Source organism: Anolis sagrei, chromosome 3, assembly GCF_037176765.1.
Source record: "Anolis sagrei isolate rAnoSag1 chromosome 3, rAnoSag1.mat, whole genome shotgun sequence".
NCBI lineage: Eukaryota > Metazoa > Chordata > Lepidosauria > Squamata > Dactyloidae > Anolis > Anolis sagrei.
The window spans coordinates 3,763,536-3,777,938 of NC_090023.1; the positions used below are offsets into that span (position 1 = coordinate 3,763,536).

Consider the following 14,403-nt stretch of genomic DNA (forward strand, 5'->3'; position numbering starts at 1 on the left):
AATGGCTGATACCAAATGAGAGAGTCCCCCCTGGGCACATGACAATGTCGTCTGTGCACATTCAGAAGAAGACCTACAAGCCACTTTAAACACCTTCGCAGAAGCATACGAGAAGCTCGGCCTCTCATTGAACATCGAGAAAACCAAAGTGCTCTTCCAGCAGTCACCAGCCAACCCATCTGCAATGCCAGAGATACAGCTTAATCTAGGAATAGTTTTCTAAGATCCACAGAGACACTCGCTGGAACACCCCAGCAAGCGAGAGTCCAAAAGTGGCAGGCTCAAACCCAGAACCTCAACCAATGGCTAATACCAAATGAGAGACTCCCCCCTGGGCACACAGAAGACTGGGCGACTTGGAAGACACTGAACAGACTGCGCTCTGGCACCACGAGATGCAGAGCCAACCTTCAGAAATGGGGCCACAAAGTGGAATCCTCGACATGTGAGTGTGGAGAGGAGCAAACCACTGACCACCTGCTGCAATGCACCCTGAGCCCTGCCACATGCACAATGGAGGACCTTCTTGTGGCAACACCAGAGGCACTCCAAGGGGCCAGATACTGCTCAAAGGACATTTAATAGAATACCAAGCTTGCAAACTCTGTGTCTTTTGTATGTTTGTATGTTTGTTTGTTGGTTCTGTCAAAAGTGTAATACATCTGTTCGGTTGCCTGACACGATAAATAAATAACCAGTGCTGGAAAGAGATGCTAGAGTCCTAAACTAGAACTGCATGGCATAAATTACACATTGATTGTGAGTTGCAACCACACACACATTATTCTTTGCAAATATGGGATCGTAATAAGTCGACAGGTGAATCGAAGGCACTCAGTTATGCATTTCCACCTGGAGATGGGTGCCGAAAACTGGAGATCTAACAACTCAATAGTCAAGGGAAAACTAGGGATAATATTCCTCCTGCCACACATGAGCAACACAGACTGACATTTCATAGCAGAAGGCAAAGCAAGCAACTGCAAGAATAACCAAGAGGCTACTTTAGTGGAACAGTGCTTTCAAAACCCAAGTTTGCAAGCAGAGAAAGTCTTCTAGGAACTGGACTCAGGTTCTCCGAGCATCTCCGAGCATCTTTGCATTGCAGCCTGTGGCTGAGAGAGTGGCTGGGCAGTGCCAACATCAGAGGTTGGCACTGCCCAGCCCTCTTGAGTGGAAGAAGGAAGGGGAGAAAATGAAGGAGAGGAGAGAAAAGAATAACGATAAGGATAACGAAGGGAAGACCCCCTCCGTCATCAATGCTCAAATGCCAAAACTCCGAGGGATGGGAGGAACAAAGCATGTGCAGCACTGGAGTGGAAAGAGAACCATGTGCAAGGCTCCAGAGAGATCAAAACCACCAGCAAAGGAGACCAAAGAAAGGAGCCTCCAGCTCTTCAAAGGAAAGAGAGAAAGACGAGGAAAGAAAGAAAGTAAGAAGAAAGCAAAAGAAAGAAGGAGGGAAGAAACAAGAAAGCAAAAGAAAAGGGAGGGAGGGGGAAAGAAGGGGAGCAAATGAAGGAAAGGAGGGAAAAGAAGAAAGAGAAGGGGAGGAAAGGGGAAGGAAAGGGAAAAGGAAGGAGGGAGGGAAGGAAGGAAGGAAAAAAGACAAAAGAAAAAAGATGGATGGAAGGAAGGAAAAGTGAAGGGAGGGAAAGGAATTAAAAAGAGAGCAAAAGAAAGAAGGAGGGAAGAAAAAAGAAAGCAAAAGAAAAGGGAGGGAGGAAAAGAAAAAAGAAGGAAGGGGAGCAAATGAAGGAAAGGAGGGAAAAGAAGAAAGAGAAGGGGAGGAAAGGGGGAAGGAAAGGGAAAAGGAAGGAGGGAGAGAAGGAAAAAAGACTAAAGAAAAAAAGAGAGATGGAAGGAAGGAAAAATGAAGGGAGGGAAAAGGAAGAAAAAAGAGAGCAAAAGAAAGAAGGAGGGAAGAAAAAAGAAAGCAAAAGAAAAGGGAGGGAGGGAGGAAAAGAAAAAGAAGGGAGAACAAATGAAGGAGAGGAGGGAAAAGAAGAAAGAGAAGGGGAGGAAAGGGGGAAGGAAAGGGAAAAGGAAGGAGGAAGAGAAGGAAAAAAGACAGATGGAAGGAAGGAAAAGTGAAGGAAGGTAAAGGAAGAAAAAAGAGAGCCAAAGAAAGGAGGGAAGAAAAAAGAAAGCAAAAGAAAAGGGAAGGATGGAGGGAGGGAGGAAAAGAAAAAGAAGGAAGGAAAACAAATGAAGGAGAGGGAAAGGAGGGAAAGGAATTAAAAATAAAGAGAAGGGGAGGGAGGGAGGGGAAAATTGAAAGGAAAAAGGAAGAAAGGAAATGTCAAGGGAGGGAAAGAAAAAAGAAAAAAGAGGGAGGGAAGAAGACAAGAAAAAGAACGCAAAAGAAAGAAAGCAAAATAAAGACAGAGACAGAAAGGAACAGAGGGAGGGAAAAGGAAAAAAGATAGGAAGGAAAGGAATAAGGAAGAAAGGAAAATGAAAGGGAAGGAAGGAAGGAGGCAGGAAAAAGGAAGCAAAAGAAAGACAGAGAGAGAGGGGAAAGGAAAAAAAGATAGGAAGGAAAGGACTAAGGAGTAAGGAAGGAAGGGAAAAGAAAGGGAGGGAAGGAAGGAGGCAGGAGAAAGCAAAGGATAGAAAGAGAGGGAAAGAAAGAGAGGGAAGGGAAAGGAAAGGAAAGAAAGATAGGAAGGAAAAGAGAAAGGGAAGGAGAGAGGAAAGACGAAAGGAACGAGAAGGGGGAAAGGAGGAAGAAAGGAAAGACAGAGAAGGCGTGAGAGAGGAAATGTACACAGAAGAAAGAAAATAAAGAAGAAAGGGGGGGCTAGAGGGAAGAGAGGAGGAGGAAAAAAAGAGAAGAGCCCTGAACACTGCAAAGTGAGCACCAAGTTGACCGACATCCATGCCATGTGCAAAAGAAAGCAACAAGTGAAGGCAGAAAGGGAAGAAGGAAATGTGAAGGGAAGGGAAGCAAGAAAAAGAAAGAAGGGGGGGGGGAGGAAGGAAACAGGAAAAAGAAAGCAAAAGAAAAACAGAGAGGAAAAGAAAGAGGAGGGAGGGGAAAGGAAAGAAAAATAAGAAGGAAAGGAGTAAGGAAGGAAAGAAGAAAGGAACGAGAAGGGGGAAAGAAGAAAGAAAGAAAGAAAAGATAGAGAAGGTGTGTGAGAGAGGAAGTGTCCAAAAGAAAGAGTGGGAAAGAAAGAGAGGGAGGGGAAAGGAAAGAAATATGGGAAGGAAAGGAGTCAGGAAGGAAAGAAGAAAGGAACGAGAAGGAGGAAAGAAGGAAGCAAGGAAAGATAGAGAAGGTGTGAGAGAGGAATTGTACAAAAGAAAGAAGAAGTAGAAAAGAAAGAGGGAAGGAAAGGAGCAAGAAGGGAAAAGGAAAGAAAGATGGGAAGGAAAGGAATAAGGAAGGAAAGAAGAACGGGAAGGAGGGAGGAAATAAGAAAAGAATGAGAAGGGGAAAGGAGGAAGAAAGAGAAGGTGTGAGAGAGGAAGTGTACAAAAGAAAGACAGAGTAGGAAAGAAAGAGAGGGAAGGCAAAAGAAAGATGATAGGAAGGAAATAATTGAGGAAGGAAAGAAGAAAGGGAAGGAGGAAGGAAATAAGAAAGGAACAAGAAGGGGAAAGGAGGAAGAAAGGAAAGATAGGGAAGGTGTGAGAAAGAAAGTATACAAAAGAAAGACAGAGTGGAAAAGAAAAAGAGGGAGGGGAAAGGAAAGAAAGATGAGAAGGAAAGGAGTAAGGCAGGAAAGAAGAAAGGGAAGGAGGAAGGAAAAAAGAAAGGAACCAGAAGGGGGAAAGGAGGAAGAAAGGAAAGATAGAGAAAGTGTGAGAAAGAAAGTGTACAAAAGAAAGAAGTAGAAAAGAAAGAGTGGGAGGGAAAAGGAAAGAAAGATGGGAAGGAAAGGAGTAAGGAAGGAAAGAAGAAAGGAAAGGAGTAAGGAAGGAAAGAAGAAAAATGAAGGGTGAAGGAAAGAAGAAAAGAACGAGAAGGGGGAAAGGAGGAAGAAAGGAAAGTTAGGGAAGGTGTGAGAGAGGAATTGTACAAAAGAAAGAAGAAAAGAATAAGAGGGAGGGAAAAGGAAAGAAAGATGGGAAGGAAAGGAGTAAGGAAGGAAAGAAGAAAGGGAAGGAGGGAGGAAAGAAGAAAGGAACCAGAAGGGGGAAAGGAGGAAGAAAGGAAAGATAGAGAAGGTGTGAGAGAGAAAGTACACAAAAGAAAGAAGTAGAAAGGAAAGAGTGGGAGGGAAAAGGAAAGAAAGATGGGAAGGAAAGGAGTAAGGAAGGAAAGAAGAAAAAGGAAGGGTGTAGGAAAGAAGAAAGGAATGAGAAGGGTGAAAGGAGGAAGAAAGAGAAGGTGTGAGAGAGGAATTGTACAAAAGAAAGAAGAAGTAGAAAAGAAAGAGGGAAGGAAAGAAGCAAGGAAGGGAAAAAGGAAAGAAAGATGGGAAGGAAAGGAGTAACGAAGGAAAGAAGAAAGGGAAGGAGGGAGGAAAGAAGAAAAGAACGAGAAGGGAGAAAGAAGAAAGAAAGGAAAGATAGAGAAGATGTGAGAGAGAGGAAGTGTACAAAAGAAAGACATTGGGAAAGAGAGAGAGAGAGGGGAAAGGAAAGAAAGATGGGAAGGAAAGGAGCAAGGAAGAAGAAAGGGAAGGAGGGAAGGAGGAGGGAATGAGAAGGGTGAAAGGAGGAAGAAATGAAAGATAGAGAAGATGGAAAGATAGAGAAGATGGAAAGGAAAGGAGTGTGGAAGGAAAGAAGAAAGGGAAGGAGGAAGGAAAGAAGAAAGGAACGAGAAGGGGAAAGGAAGTAAATATAGAGAAGGTGTGAGAGAGGAAGTGTCCAAAAGAAAGACAGAATGGGAAAGAAAGAGAGGGAGGGGAAAGAAAAGAAAGATGGGAAGGAAAGGAGCAAGGAAGAAGAAAGGGAAGGAGGGAGGGAGGAGGGAATGAGAAGGGTGAAAGGAGGAAGAAATGAAAGATAAAGAAGATGGAAAGATAGAGAAGATGGAAAGGAAAGGAGTGTGGAAGGAAAGAAGAAAGGGAAGGAGGAAGGAAAGAAGAAAGGAACGAGAAGGGGAAAGGAAGAAGGAAGTAAATATAGAGAAGGTGTGAGAGAGGAAGTGTCCAAAAGAAAGACAGAATGGGAAAGAAAGAGAGGGAGGGGAAAGGAAAGAAAGATAGGAAGGAAAGGAGTAAGGAAGGAAAGAAGAAAAGAACGAGAAGGGGGAAAGGAGGGAGAAAGGAAAGATAGAGAAGGTGTGTGAGAGAGGAAGTGTAGACAGAAGAAAGAAAAGAAAGAAGAAGGAGAATAAAGGAAAGAGAGAAGTTGGAAAGAAATACAAAACAAGAGAATAGCCCTGAACATTGCAACTGGGATCTGGCAAAGTGAGCCCCAAGTTGGCCAACATGCATCATGCCACATGCCACAGGCGCCAACAAGGGAATGCCGCTTCCACCCCCAACCTGGCCTGCCAACCCCACTGAGAAGGCCAAAGGTGAAGCAGGTGAGTCTTACCTGTAAGGTGTCTGTGCCTGGGCCACCCTCCTCCGCCTTCAGGAAGACCTGCTGGCCCCGTCTGAAAAATTGAACAGCCGCAATGAGGATGTGGTGCAAAATCAAGACCATGCTGCCCTATGCGCCGGGCTCCATGGAGGAATCTGGCTCCTTTGGCGGCTGCGATTGCAAATGCCACTTGCGCATGGAGCCTGGGCACACAGCCGGACTCCCTCCCTCCCTCTTACTGCTGTCATACAGAAAACACACACACACACACACACACTTGGCTTGTCATGCACACCTGCTATGGAGAAAGAGAGAGAGAGAGAGAGAGAGAGAGATGGCATTCGGTCTCTGCAAATAGCAAAAGGGATTCTCTGGCAGCCGGAGAGCGAGGAGGGCCCTCCACTCATCTCCCCATCTTGGCACTTGCAGCTCCGGCCACATATTTATTTACCTTCTATCTCACCTTGGGAATCGTCAGAGTTGGAAGAGATCCCTGGAGGCCATCTAGTCCAACCCTATTCTGACAGGCCAGAATATCCAACACAAGCCGAGGAAGAACTTCCTGACTATGAGAGCCGTTCAGCAGTGGAACTCTCTGCCCCGGAGTGCGGTGGAGGCTCCTTCTTTGGAAGTTTTTAAACAGAGGCTGGATGGCCATCTGTCAGGGGTGATTTGAATGCAATATTCCTGCTTCTTGGCAGAATGGGGTTGGACTGGATGATGGCCCAGGAGGTCTCTTCCAACTCTTTGATTCCATGATTCTATGATTCTATGATAACCCTTCCCGACAGATGTCCAGCCAAAGAAGGAGACTCCACTGGACTCCCAGCATTACATTCATTCTGCAGCGTAGGTGCACCCTTGGGACTCCAAAAACCCATTAAATGTCCTTGCAAAACTACAACTCCCAGGATTCCATACATTTATTCTGCAGCGTAGATGCACCCTGGGACTCTAAAAACCATTATAAGTTCTTACAACTCTTAGGATCCCATACATTCATTCTTCAGTGCAGATGCATGCTGGGACTCTAAAAACCATTAAAAGTCCTTACAAAACTACAACTCCCAGCATTCCATACATTCATTCTTCAGCATAGATGCACCCCGGGACTCTAGAACCTATTAAAAGTCCTTACAAAACTACAACTCCCAGGATTCCATACATTTATTCTGCAGCGTAGATGCACCCTGGGACTCTAAAACCTATTAAAAGTCCTTGCAAAACGACAACTCTCAAATTCAATGCATTCATTCTGCAGCATAGATGCATCAAAACTCTAAAATCAGTTAAAAACCCTTGCAAAACTACAACTCCCAGGATTTCATACATTCATTGTTCAGCATAGATGCACCCTGGGACTCTAAAACTCATTAAAAGTCCTTGCAAAACTACAACTCCCAGCATTCCATACATTCATTCTTCAGCACAGATGCACCCTGGGGCTCCTAAACCCATTAAAATTCCTTGCAAAACTACAACTCTCAGGATTCCATTCATTCATTCATTCTGCAGAGCATTTGCACATTGGGACTCTAAAACCCATCAAAAGCCCTTGCAAAACTAAAACTCCCAGGATTCCATACATTCATTCTACAACATAGATGCACCACCAGGACTCTAAAACCCATTACAAGTCCTTGCAAAACTAAAACTCCCAGGATTCCATACATTCATTCTGCAGTGCAGATGCACCCTAGGACTCTAAAACCTATTAAAAGTCCTTGCAAAACTGCAACTCTCAGATTCAATGCATTCATTCTGCAGCGTAGATGCATCAAGACTCTAAAATCAATTAAAAACCCTTGCAAAACTACAACTCCCAGGATTTCATACATTCATTGTTCAGCATAGATGCACCCTGGGACTCTAAAACCCATTAAAAGTCCTTGTAAAACTACAACTCTTAGGATTCCATGCATTCATTCTGCAGCCTAGATGCACCCCGGGACTCTAAAACCCATTAAAAGTCCTTACAAAACTGCAACTCACAGCATTCCATACATTCTTCAGCATAGATGCACCCCGGGACTCTAAAACCCATTAAAAGTCCTTGCAAAACTACAACTCTTAGGATTCCATGCATTCATTCTGCAGCGTAGATGCACCCTGGGAGTCTAAAACCCATTATAAGTCCTTGCGAAACTACAACTCCCAGGATTCAATACATTCATTCTGCAGCACAGATGCACCCTGGGACTCTAAAACCCATTAAAAGTTCTGGGACTTCAAGTCATGCATGAAAGACTTTCAAGTCACCCTTCAACCCGCAGCCCTGGCACGACTAGATGACCTTTAGGGCCCCTTCCAACACTTCTGGAATATCGATCGACTTGGAGCCCAGGGCAGTCTCCTTCTTTGTAGGCTTTGAAACAGTGGCTAGATGGCCATCTGTCGGGAGGGCTCGTATTGTGCCTTCCTGGATGGCACAATGGGGTTGGATTGGATGGTCCTTGGAGTCCCTTCCAACTCTAGGATTGTATGATTCTTATTGCAGACACCTTGATATAGTCTATCCATCCGGTAATGCTCAGTGTCACTGTCTAGTGCACCAACCACTATGCCACACTACACATCAGGATTTTACCTAATGGCTGCTCTTCCAAGTCTAGCTGTCTTGCAATCATTTCTTAACTGCTTACCTTGGTAAAACTCCTTCTTTCCAACCACTCAGCCAATTTCCAGGCGCTTGGACATGCTATGCTGTCATCTCCCCCGACTGAGCACTTACCTTATTAAATTTCCTATAAATTGCAATGGACAGCCATACCTTAATTCTCTCTGATAAGCACAATTGCATTTGTAAACCTCCGCCCAGAACCTGCCTGGGTTCATTTACATTGCATTTTGACATCACTTCATCTGCCATGGCTCAATGTGGTAGCGCTCTGGGAGTTGTAGTTTCAGAAGGTCTTTCGCCAAACTACAAATCCCAGGCTTCCACAGCATGGAGTGTAGGTAGTTATAGTGGTGCCAAACTGCAACAATTCTACAGTGAAGCTGACTCCCAATCCTTCCGCAGTTTAAGGACTTACTTTCTTGTGTGACATCAATTCTCCTTCCCTTTCTTCTTTCCTTCCTGACTCCTTTCCTTCCCATCCTTCTTTCCTTTCCCCTCCCTCTCTTTCTTTCCCATTCTGTCTTTCTTTTGGACACTTCCTCTCTCACACCTTCTCTACCTTTCCTTTCTTCCTCCATTGCCCCTTCTCGTTCCTTTCTTCTTTGCTTCATCCTTCCTTTTCTTCTTTCCTTCCTGACTCCTTTCCTTCCCATCTTTCTTTCCTTTCCCCTCCCTCACTTCCTCTCTCTTACACCTTCTCTATCTTTCCTTTCTTCCTCCATTGCCCTTTCTCGTTTCTTTTGGACACTTTTTCTCTCTTACACCTTCTCTATCTTCCCTTTCTTCCTCCTTTCCCCCTTCTTGTTCTTTTCTTCTTTCCTTCATCCTTCCTTTTCTTCTTTCCTTCTTGACTCCTTTCCTTCCCATCTTTCTTTCCTACTCTTTCTTTTGTACACTTCCTCTCTCTTACACCTTCTCTATCTTTCCTTTCTTCCTCCATTGCATCTTCTCGTTCCTTTCTTCTTTGCTTCATCCTTCCTTTTCTTCTTTCCTTCCTGACTCCTTTCCTTCCCATCTTTCTTTCCTTTCCCCTCCCTCTCTTTCTTTCCCATTGTCTTTCTTTCTTAGACGCTTCCTCTCTCACACCTTCTCTAACTTTCCTTTCTTCCTCTATTCCCCCCTTCTCATTCCTTTCTTCTTTCCTTCCTCCTTCCCTTTCTTCTTTTCTTCCTTACTCCTTTCCTTCATATCTTTCTTTCCTACTCTGTCTTTCTTTTGTACACTTCCTCTCTCTTACAGCTTCTCTATCTTTCCTTTCTTCCTCCATTGCCCCTTCTCATTCCTTTCTTTTTTTTTCCCTTTTATCCTTCCTTTTCTTCTTTCCTTCCCATCTTTCTTTCCTTTCCCCTCCCTCTCTTCCTTTCCCACTCTGTCTTTCTTTTGGACACTTCCTCTCTCTCACACCTTCTCTATCTTCCCTTTCTTCCTCCTTTCCCCCTTCTTGTTCTTTTCTTCTTTCCTTCCTCCTTCCCTTTCTTCTTTCCTTCCTGACTCCTTTCCTTCCCATCTTTCTTTCCTTTCCCCTCCCTCACTTCCTCTCTCTTACACCTTCTCTATCTTTCCTTTCTTCCTCCATTGCCCCTTCTCGTTTCTTTTGAACACTTTTTCTCTCTTACACCTTCTCTATCTTCCCTTTCTTCCTCCTTTCCCCCTTCTTGTTCTTTTCTTCTTTCCTTCATCCTTCCTTTTCTTCTTTCCTTCTTGACTCCTTTCCTTCCCATCTTTCTTTCCTACTCTTTCTTTTGTACACTTCCTCTCTCTTACACCTTCTCTATCTTTCCTTTCTTCCTCCATTGCCCCTTCTCGTTCCTTTCTTCTTTCCTTCATCCTTCCTTTTCTTCTTTCCTTCCTGACTCCTTTCCTTATCTTTCTTTCCTTTCCCCTCCCTCTCTTTCATTCCTACTCTGTCTTTCTTTTGGACACTTCCTCTCTCACACACCTTCTCTGTCTTTCCTTTCTTCCTTCTTTCCCCCTCCTCGTTCCTTTCTTCTTTATTTATTTATTTATATTTACGACATTTATATGCCGCCCTTCTCATACATACATTATATATTACATACAATATATTATATTATTAGCATAGTACAATATCGGTATTAAATATTACTATATTGTATAATAATAATAATAATAATAATAATAATCTTTATTTATACCCCGCCACCATCTCCCCAGTGGGGACTCGGAGCATCTTAGAATCATAGAATCATAGAATCAAAGAGTTGGAAGAGACCTCATGGGCCATCCAGTCCAACCCCATTCTGCCAAGAAGCAGGAATATTGCATTCAAAGCACCCCTGACAGATGGCCATCCAGCCTCTGCTTAAAAGCTTCCAAAGAAGGAGCCTCCACCACACTCTGGGGCAGAGAGTTCCACTGCTGAACGGCTCTCACAGTCAGGAAGTTCCTCCTAATGTTCAGATGGAATCTCCTCTCTTGTAGTTTGAAGCCATTGTTCTGCGTCCTAGTCTCCAAGGAAGCAGAAAACAAGCTTGCTCCCTCCTCCTCCCTGTGGCTTCCTCTCACATATTGATACATGGCTATCATATCTCCTCTCAGCCTTCTCTTCTTCAGGCTAAACATGCCCAGTTCCCTAAGCCGCTCCTCATAGGGCTTGTTCTCCAGACCCTTGATCATTTGAGTCGCCCTCCTCTGGACACATTCCAGCTTGTCAATATCTCTCTTCAATTGTGGTGCCCAGAATTGGACACAATATTCCAGATTGTGGTCTAACCAAAGCGGAATAGAGCATGGGGAGCATGACTTCCTTAGATCTAGACACTATGCTCCTCTTGATGCAGGCCAAAATCCCATTGGCTTTTTTTGCCGCCGCATCACATTGTTGGCTCATGTTTAACTTGTTGTCCACAAGGACTCCAAGATCTTTTTCGCACGTTCTGCTCTCGAGCCAGGCATTGTCCCCATTCTGTATCTTTGCATTTCATTTTTTCTGCCAAAGTGGAGTATCTTACATTTGTCACTGTTGAATGTAAGACATTTGTCCATGTCTTACATGGAGCCAAGCCCGGACAACATATTACATCAAAATACAACCAAAACATAAACAAGCAACATCATCAAAATTACATTACACTATTATTTTGCAATATTATTAGTAATATTTATATAATCTATATATATAAAAAGAGAAAGGGCGTCCAACGGGACAGCAAAACTAAAAAAAAACCCTGACGAAAATTAACCAAATTTACCATGCACATACCTCAACCCACAAGGTATGCACAAACCGATTCAAAATTCTAAACAACATTTGGACACACTCACAATAACAAAAACCAACTGAGCATGCGCAAAGCTGCCCCGCCGCAAGTCCCCGGCACGTGCACATGGCTGGCCGGCCAACGCACCCTCCACGCAAGCCACGCTCCCATCCTCCATCGCCCCGCCCCTACCCTCCCATACGCCCTCTTTCCAACACACCCTCCTTCTTCTTCCCTCGCCCACGCGCCCCACGTTCAGGAAAAAAGGAGAGAAAGAGGGAGGGAAGGTTGGCCACAGCAATGCGTGGCAGGTACAGCTAGTTATAATATATTATTATTATTAGTAGTATTATATTGCATTACATTATAATATTACAAATATTATATGTATGTACAATATATTATATTATATTATTATATTATATTATTGGAAATCATAATCAGTCTAAATCAGTATTTCTCAACCTGGAAATCAGGACCCTTTGGGGGGGGGGGGGAACACGTCAGGGTGTTAGAGGGTCTCCAAAGACCATCAGAAAACACAGTATTTTCTGTTGGTCACGGGGATTCTGTGTGTGAGGTTTGGCCCAATTCTATCGTTGGTGGGGTTCAGAATGCTCTATGATTGGAGGTGAACTACAAATCCCAGCAACTACTGCTCCCAAATGCCAAGGTCTATTTTCCCCAAACTCCACCAGTGTTCACATTTGGGCATATTGAGTATTTGTGCCAAGTTTGGTCCATCATTGTTTGAGTCCACAGAGCTCTCTGGATGTAGGTGAACTACAACTCCAAAACTCAAGATCAATGCCCACCAAACCCTTCCAGTATTTTCTGTTGGTCATGGGAATTCTGTGTGCCAAGTTTGGTTCAATTCCATTGTTGGAGGAGTTCAGAATGCTCTTTGATTGTAGGTGAACTATACATCCCAGCAACTACAACTCCGAAATGTCAGTAACTATTTTCCCCAAACTCCACCAGGGTTCACACTTGGGCATATTGAGGATCTGTGCCAAGTTTGGTCCAGATCCATCGTTCAGAACACTCTTTGATTGTAGGTGAACTACAAATCCCAGTGACTACAACTCGCAAATGCCAAGGTCTTTTCCCCCCAAACTCCACCAGTGTTCACATTTGGGCATATTGAGGATCTGGGCCAAGTTTGGTCTGGACCCAACATTGTTTGAATCCACAGTGCTCTCTGGATGTAGGTGAACTACAACTCCCAAACTCAAGGTCAATGTCCACCAGACTCTTCCAGTATTTTCTTAGTCATGGGAGTTCTGTGTGCCAAGTTTGGTTCAATTCCATCATTGGTGGAGTTCAGAATGCTCTTTGATGATAGGTAAACTACAAATCCCAACAACTACAACTCCCAAATGCAAAGGTCTATTTTCCCGACTCCACCAGTATTCACATTTGGGCATATTGGGTATCTGTGCCAAATTTGGTACAGATCCATCATTAGTCATGGGAGTTCTGTGTGCCAGGTTTGATTCAATTCCATCATTGGTGGAGTTCAGAATGCTCTTTGATGGTAGGTAAACTATAAATCCCAGAAACTACAACTCCCAATGACAAAACCAAGCCCCTCCTGAACCCCACCAGTATTCAAATTTGGGCATTCAAGTTTGTGCCAAATTTGATCCAGTGAATGAAAATGCATCCTCCAAATCAGATATTTACATTACGATTCCTAACAGTAGCAAAATTATAGTTATGAAGATAGCAAAGAAAATAATTTTATGGTAGAGGGTCACCACAGCATGAGGAACTGTATTAAGGGGTCGCGGCATTAGGAAGGTTGAGAAACACTAATGTAGTGGAATCCTGGCAGTTGTAGTTTCAGAAGGTCTTTCACCAAACTACAAATCCCAGGCTTCCACAGCATGGCATGTAGACAGCAAAAGTGGTGGCAAACAACACCAATTCTACAGTGTAGCTGACCTCCCAACCCTTCCGCAGTTGAAGGACTTGCTCTCTTGTGTGACATCTCTTCTCGGGACTGTCTAAATGCCCTCAAGAGCCCCCTGAGGCTGTATGCAACTCCCATCCACAATGGATACTAGTCTCTTTATTCAACAGCTGCTTCCACCAGAGATACCTTATCCGAATCCCAGATTTCATTTAGATAGCATCCCTGGAAGCCAAAAGTGTGTATAAGCACCATTCTTTATTTACAGAAGCCAAACAGAAGCAGGCAGAGTAATTATTTTATTGCACTGGAAGCATCACACCATCGAACGTATTCCTCGGTTGGTAACCCTGTCTCTGAGAAACAATTCAATGATTCCTAAGCCTCCCTGTGTGCGTGGATTTCAGACCACTTTCAAGGAAGGGTTTGCCCATTCCGTCCTGCAAAATACAGCCCTGCAGCCCCTAAAATGCACTGGTGGTCTCCCATCCAGGTGTTACCCAAGGCAGACCCTGCTTAGCCTCTAAGGATGCATCTACACTGTGGAATCCCTGTGTGCGTGGATTTCAGACCACTTTCAAGGAAGGGTTTGCCCATTCCGTCCTGCAAAATACAGCCTTGCAGCCCCTAAAATGCACTGGTGGTCTCCCATCCAGGTATTACCCAAGGCAGACCCTGCTTAGCCTCTAAGGATGCATCTACACTGTGGAATCCCTGTGTGCGTGGATTTCAGACCACTTTCAAGGAAGGGTTTTCCTATTCTGTCTTGCAAAATACAGCCTTGCAGCCCCTAAAATGCACGGGTGGTCTCCCATCCAGGTATTACCCAAGGCAGACCCTGCTTAGTTTCCAAGGATGCATCTACACTGCGGAATCCCTGTGTTCATGGATTTCAGATCACTTTCAGGGAAGGGTTTGCCCATTCTGTCTTGCAAAATAGAGCCTTGCAGCCCCTAAAATGCACTGGTGGTCTCCCATCCAGGTATTACCCAAGGCAGACCCTGCTTAGCCTCCAAGGATGCATCTACACTGCAGAATCCCTTTGTGTGTGGATTTCAGACCACTTTCAAGGAAGGGTTTGCCCATTCCGTCCAGCAAAATACATCCTACCGGCCCCTAAAATGCACTGGTGGTCTCCCATCCAGGTATTACCCAAGGCA

At 44.3% G+C, this 14,403-nt stretch overlaps 1 protein-coding gene across 2 annotated transcripts in view; it reads right to left on the reverse strand.

The window, feature by feature from the left end:
• The window catches only part of PDE2A (phosphodiesterase 2A), a 505,312-nt gene that overhangs the window by 335,971 nt on the left and 154,938 nt on the right, over positions 1-14,403 (reverse strand). For both annotated transcript variants that reach the window (XR_010909616.1, XM_067466418.1), the window contains exon 2: positions 5,500-5,560. Coding sequence is in view for 1 of the 2 variants with exons in the window: in XM_067466418.1 (XP_067322519.1) it covers positions 5,500-5,560 (61 nt within the window). In the remaining variant the exon portion in view is untranslated. The remainder of the gene's footprint in view (positions 1-5,499; positions 5,561-14,403) is intronic.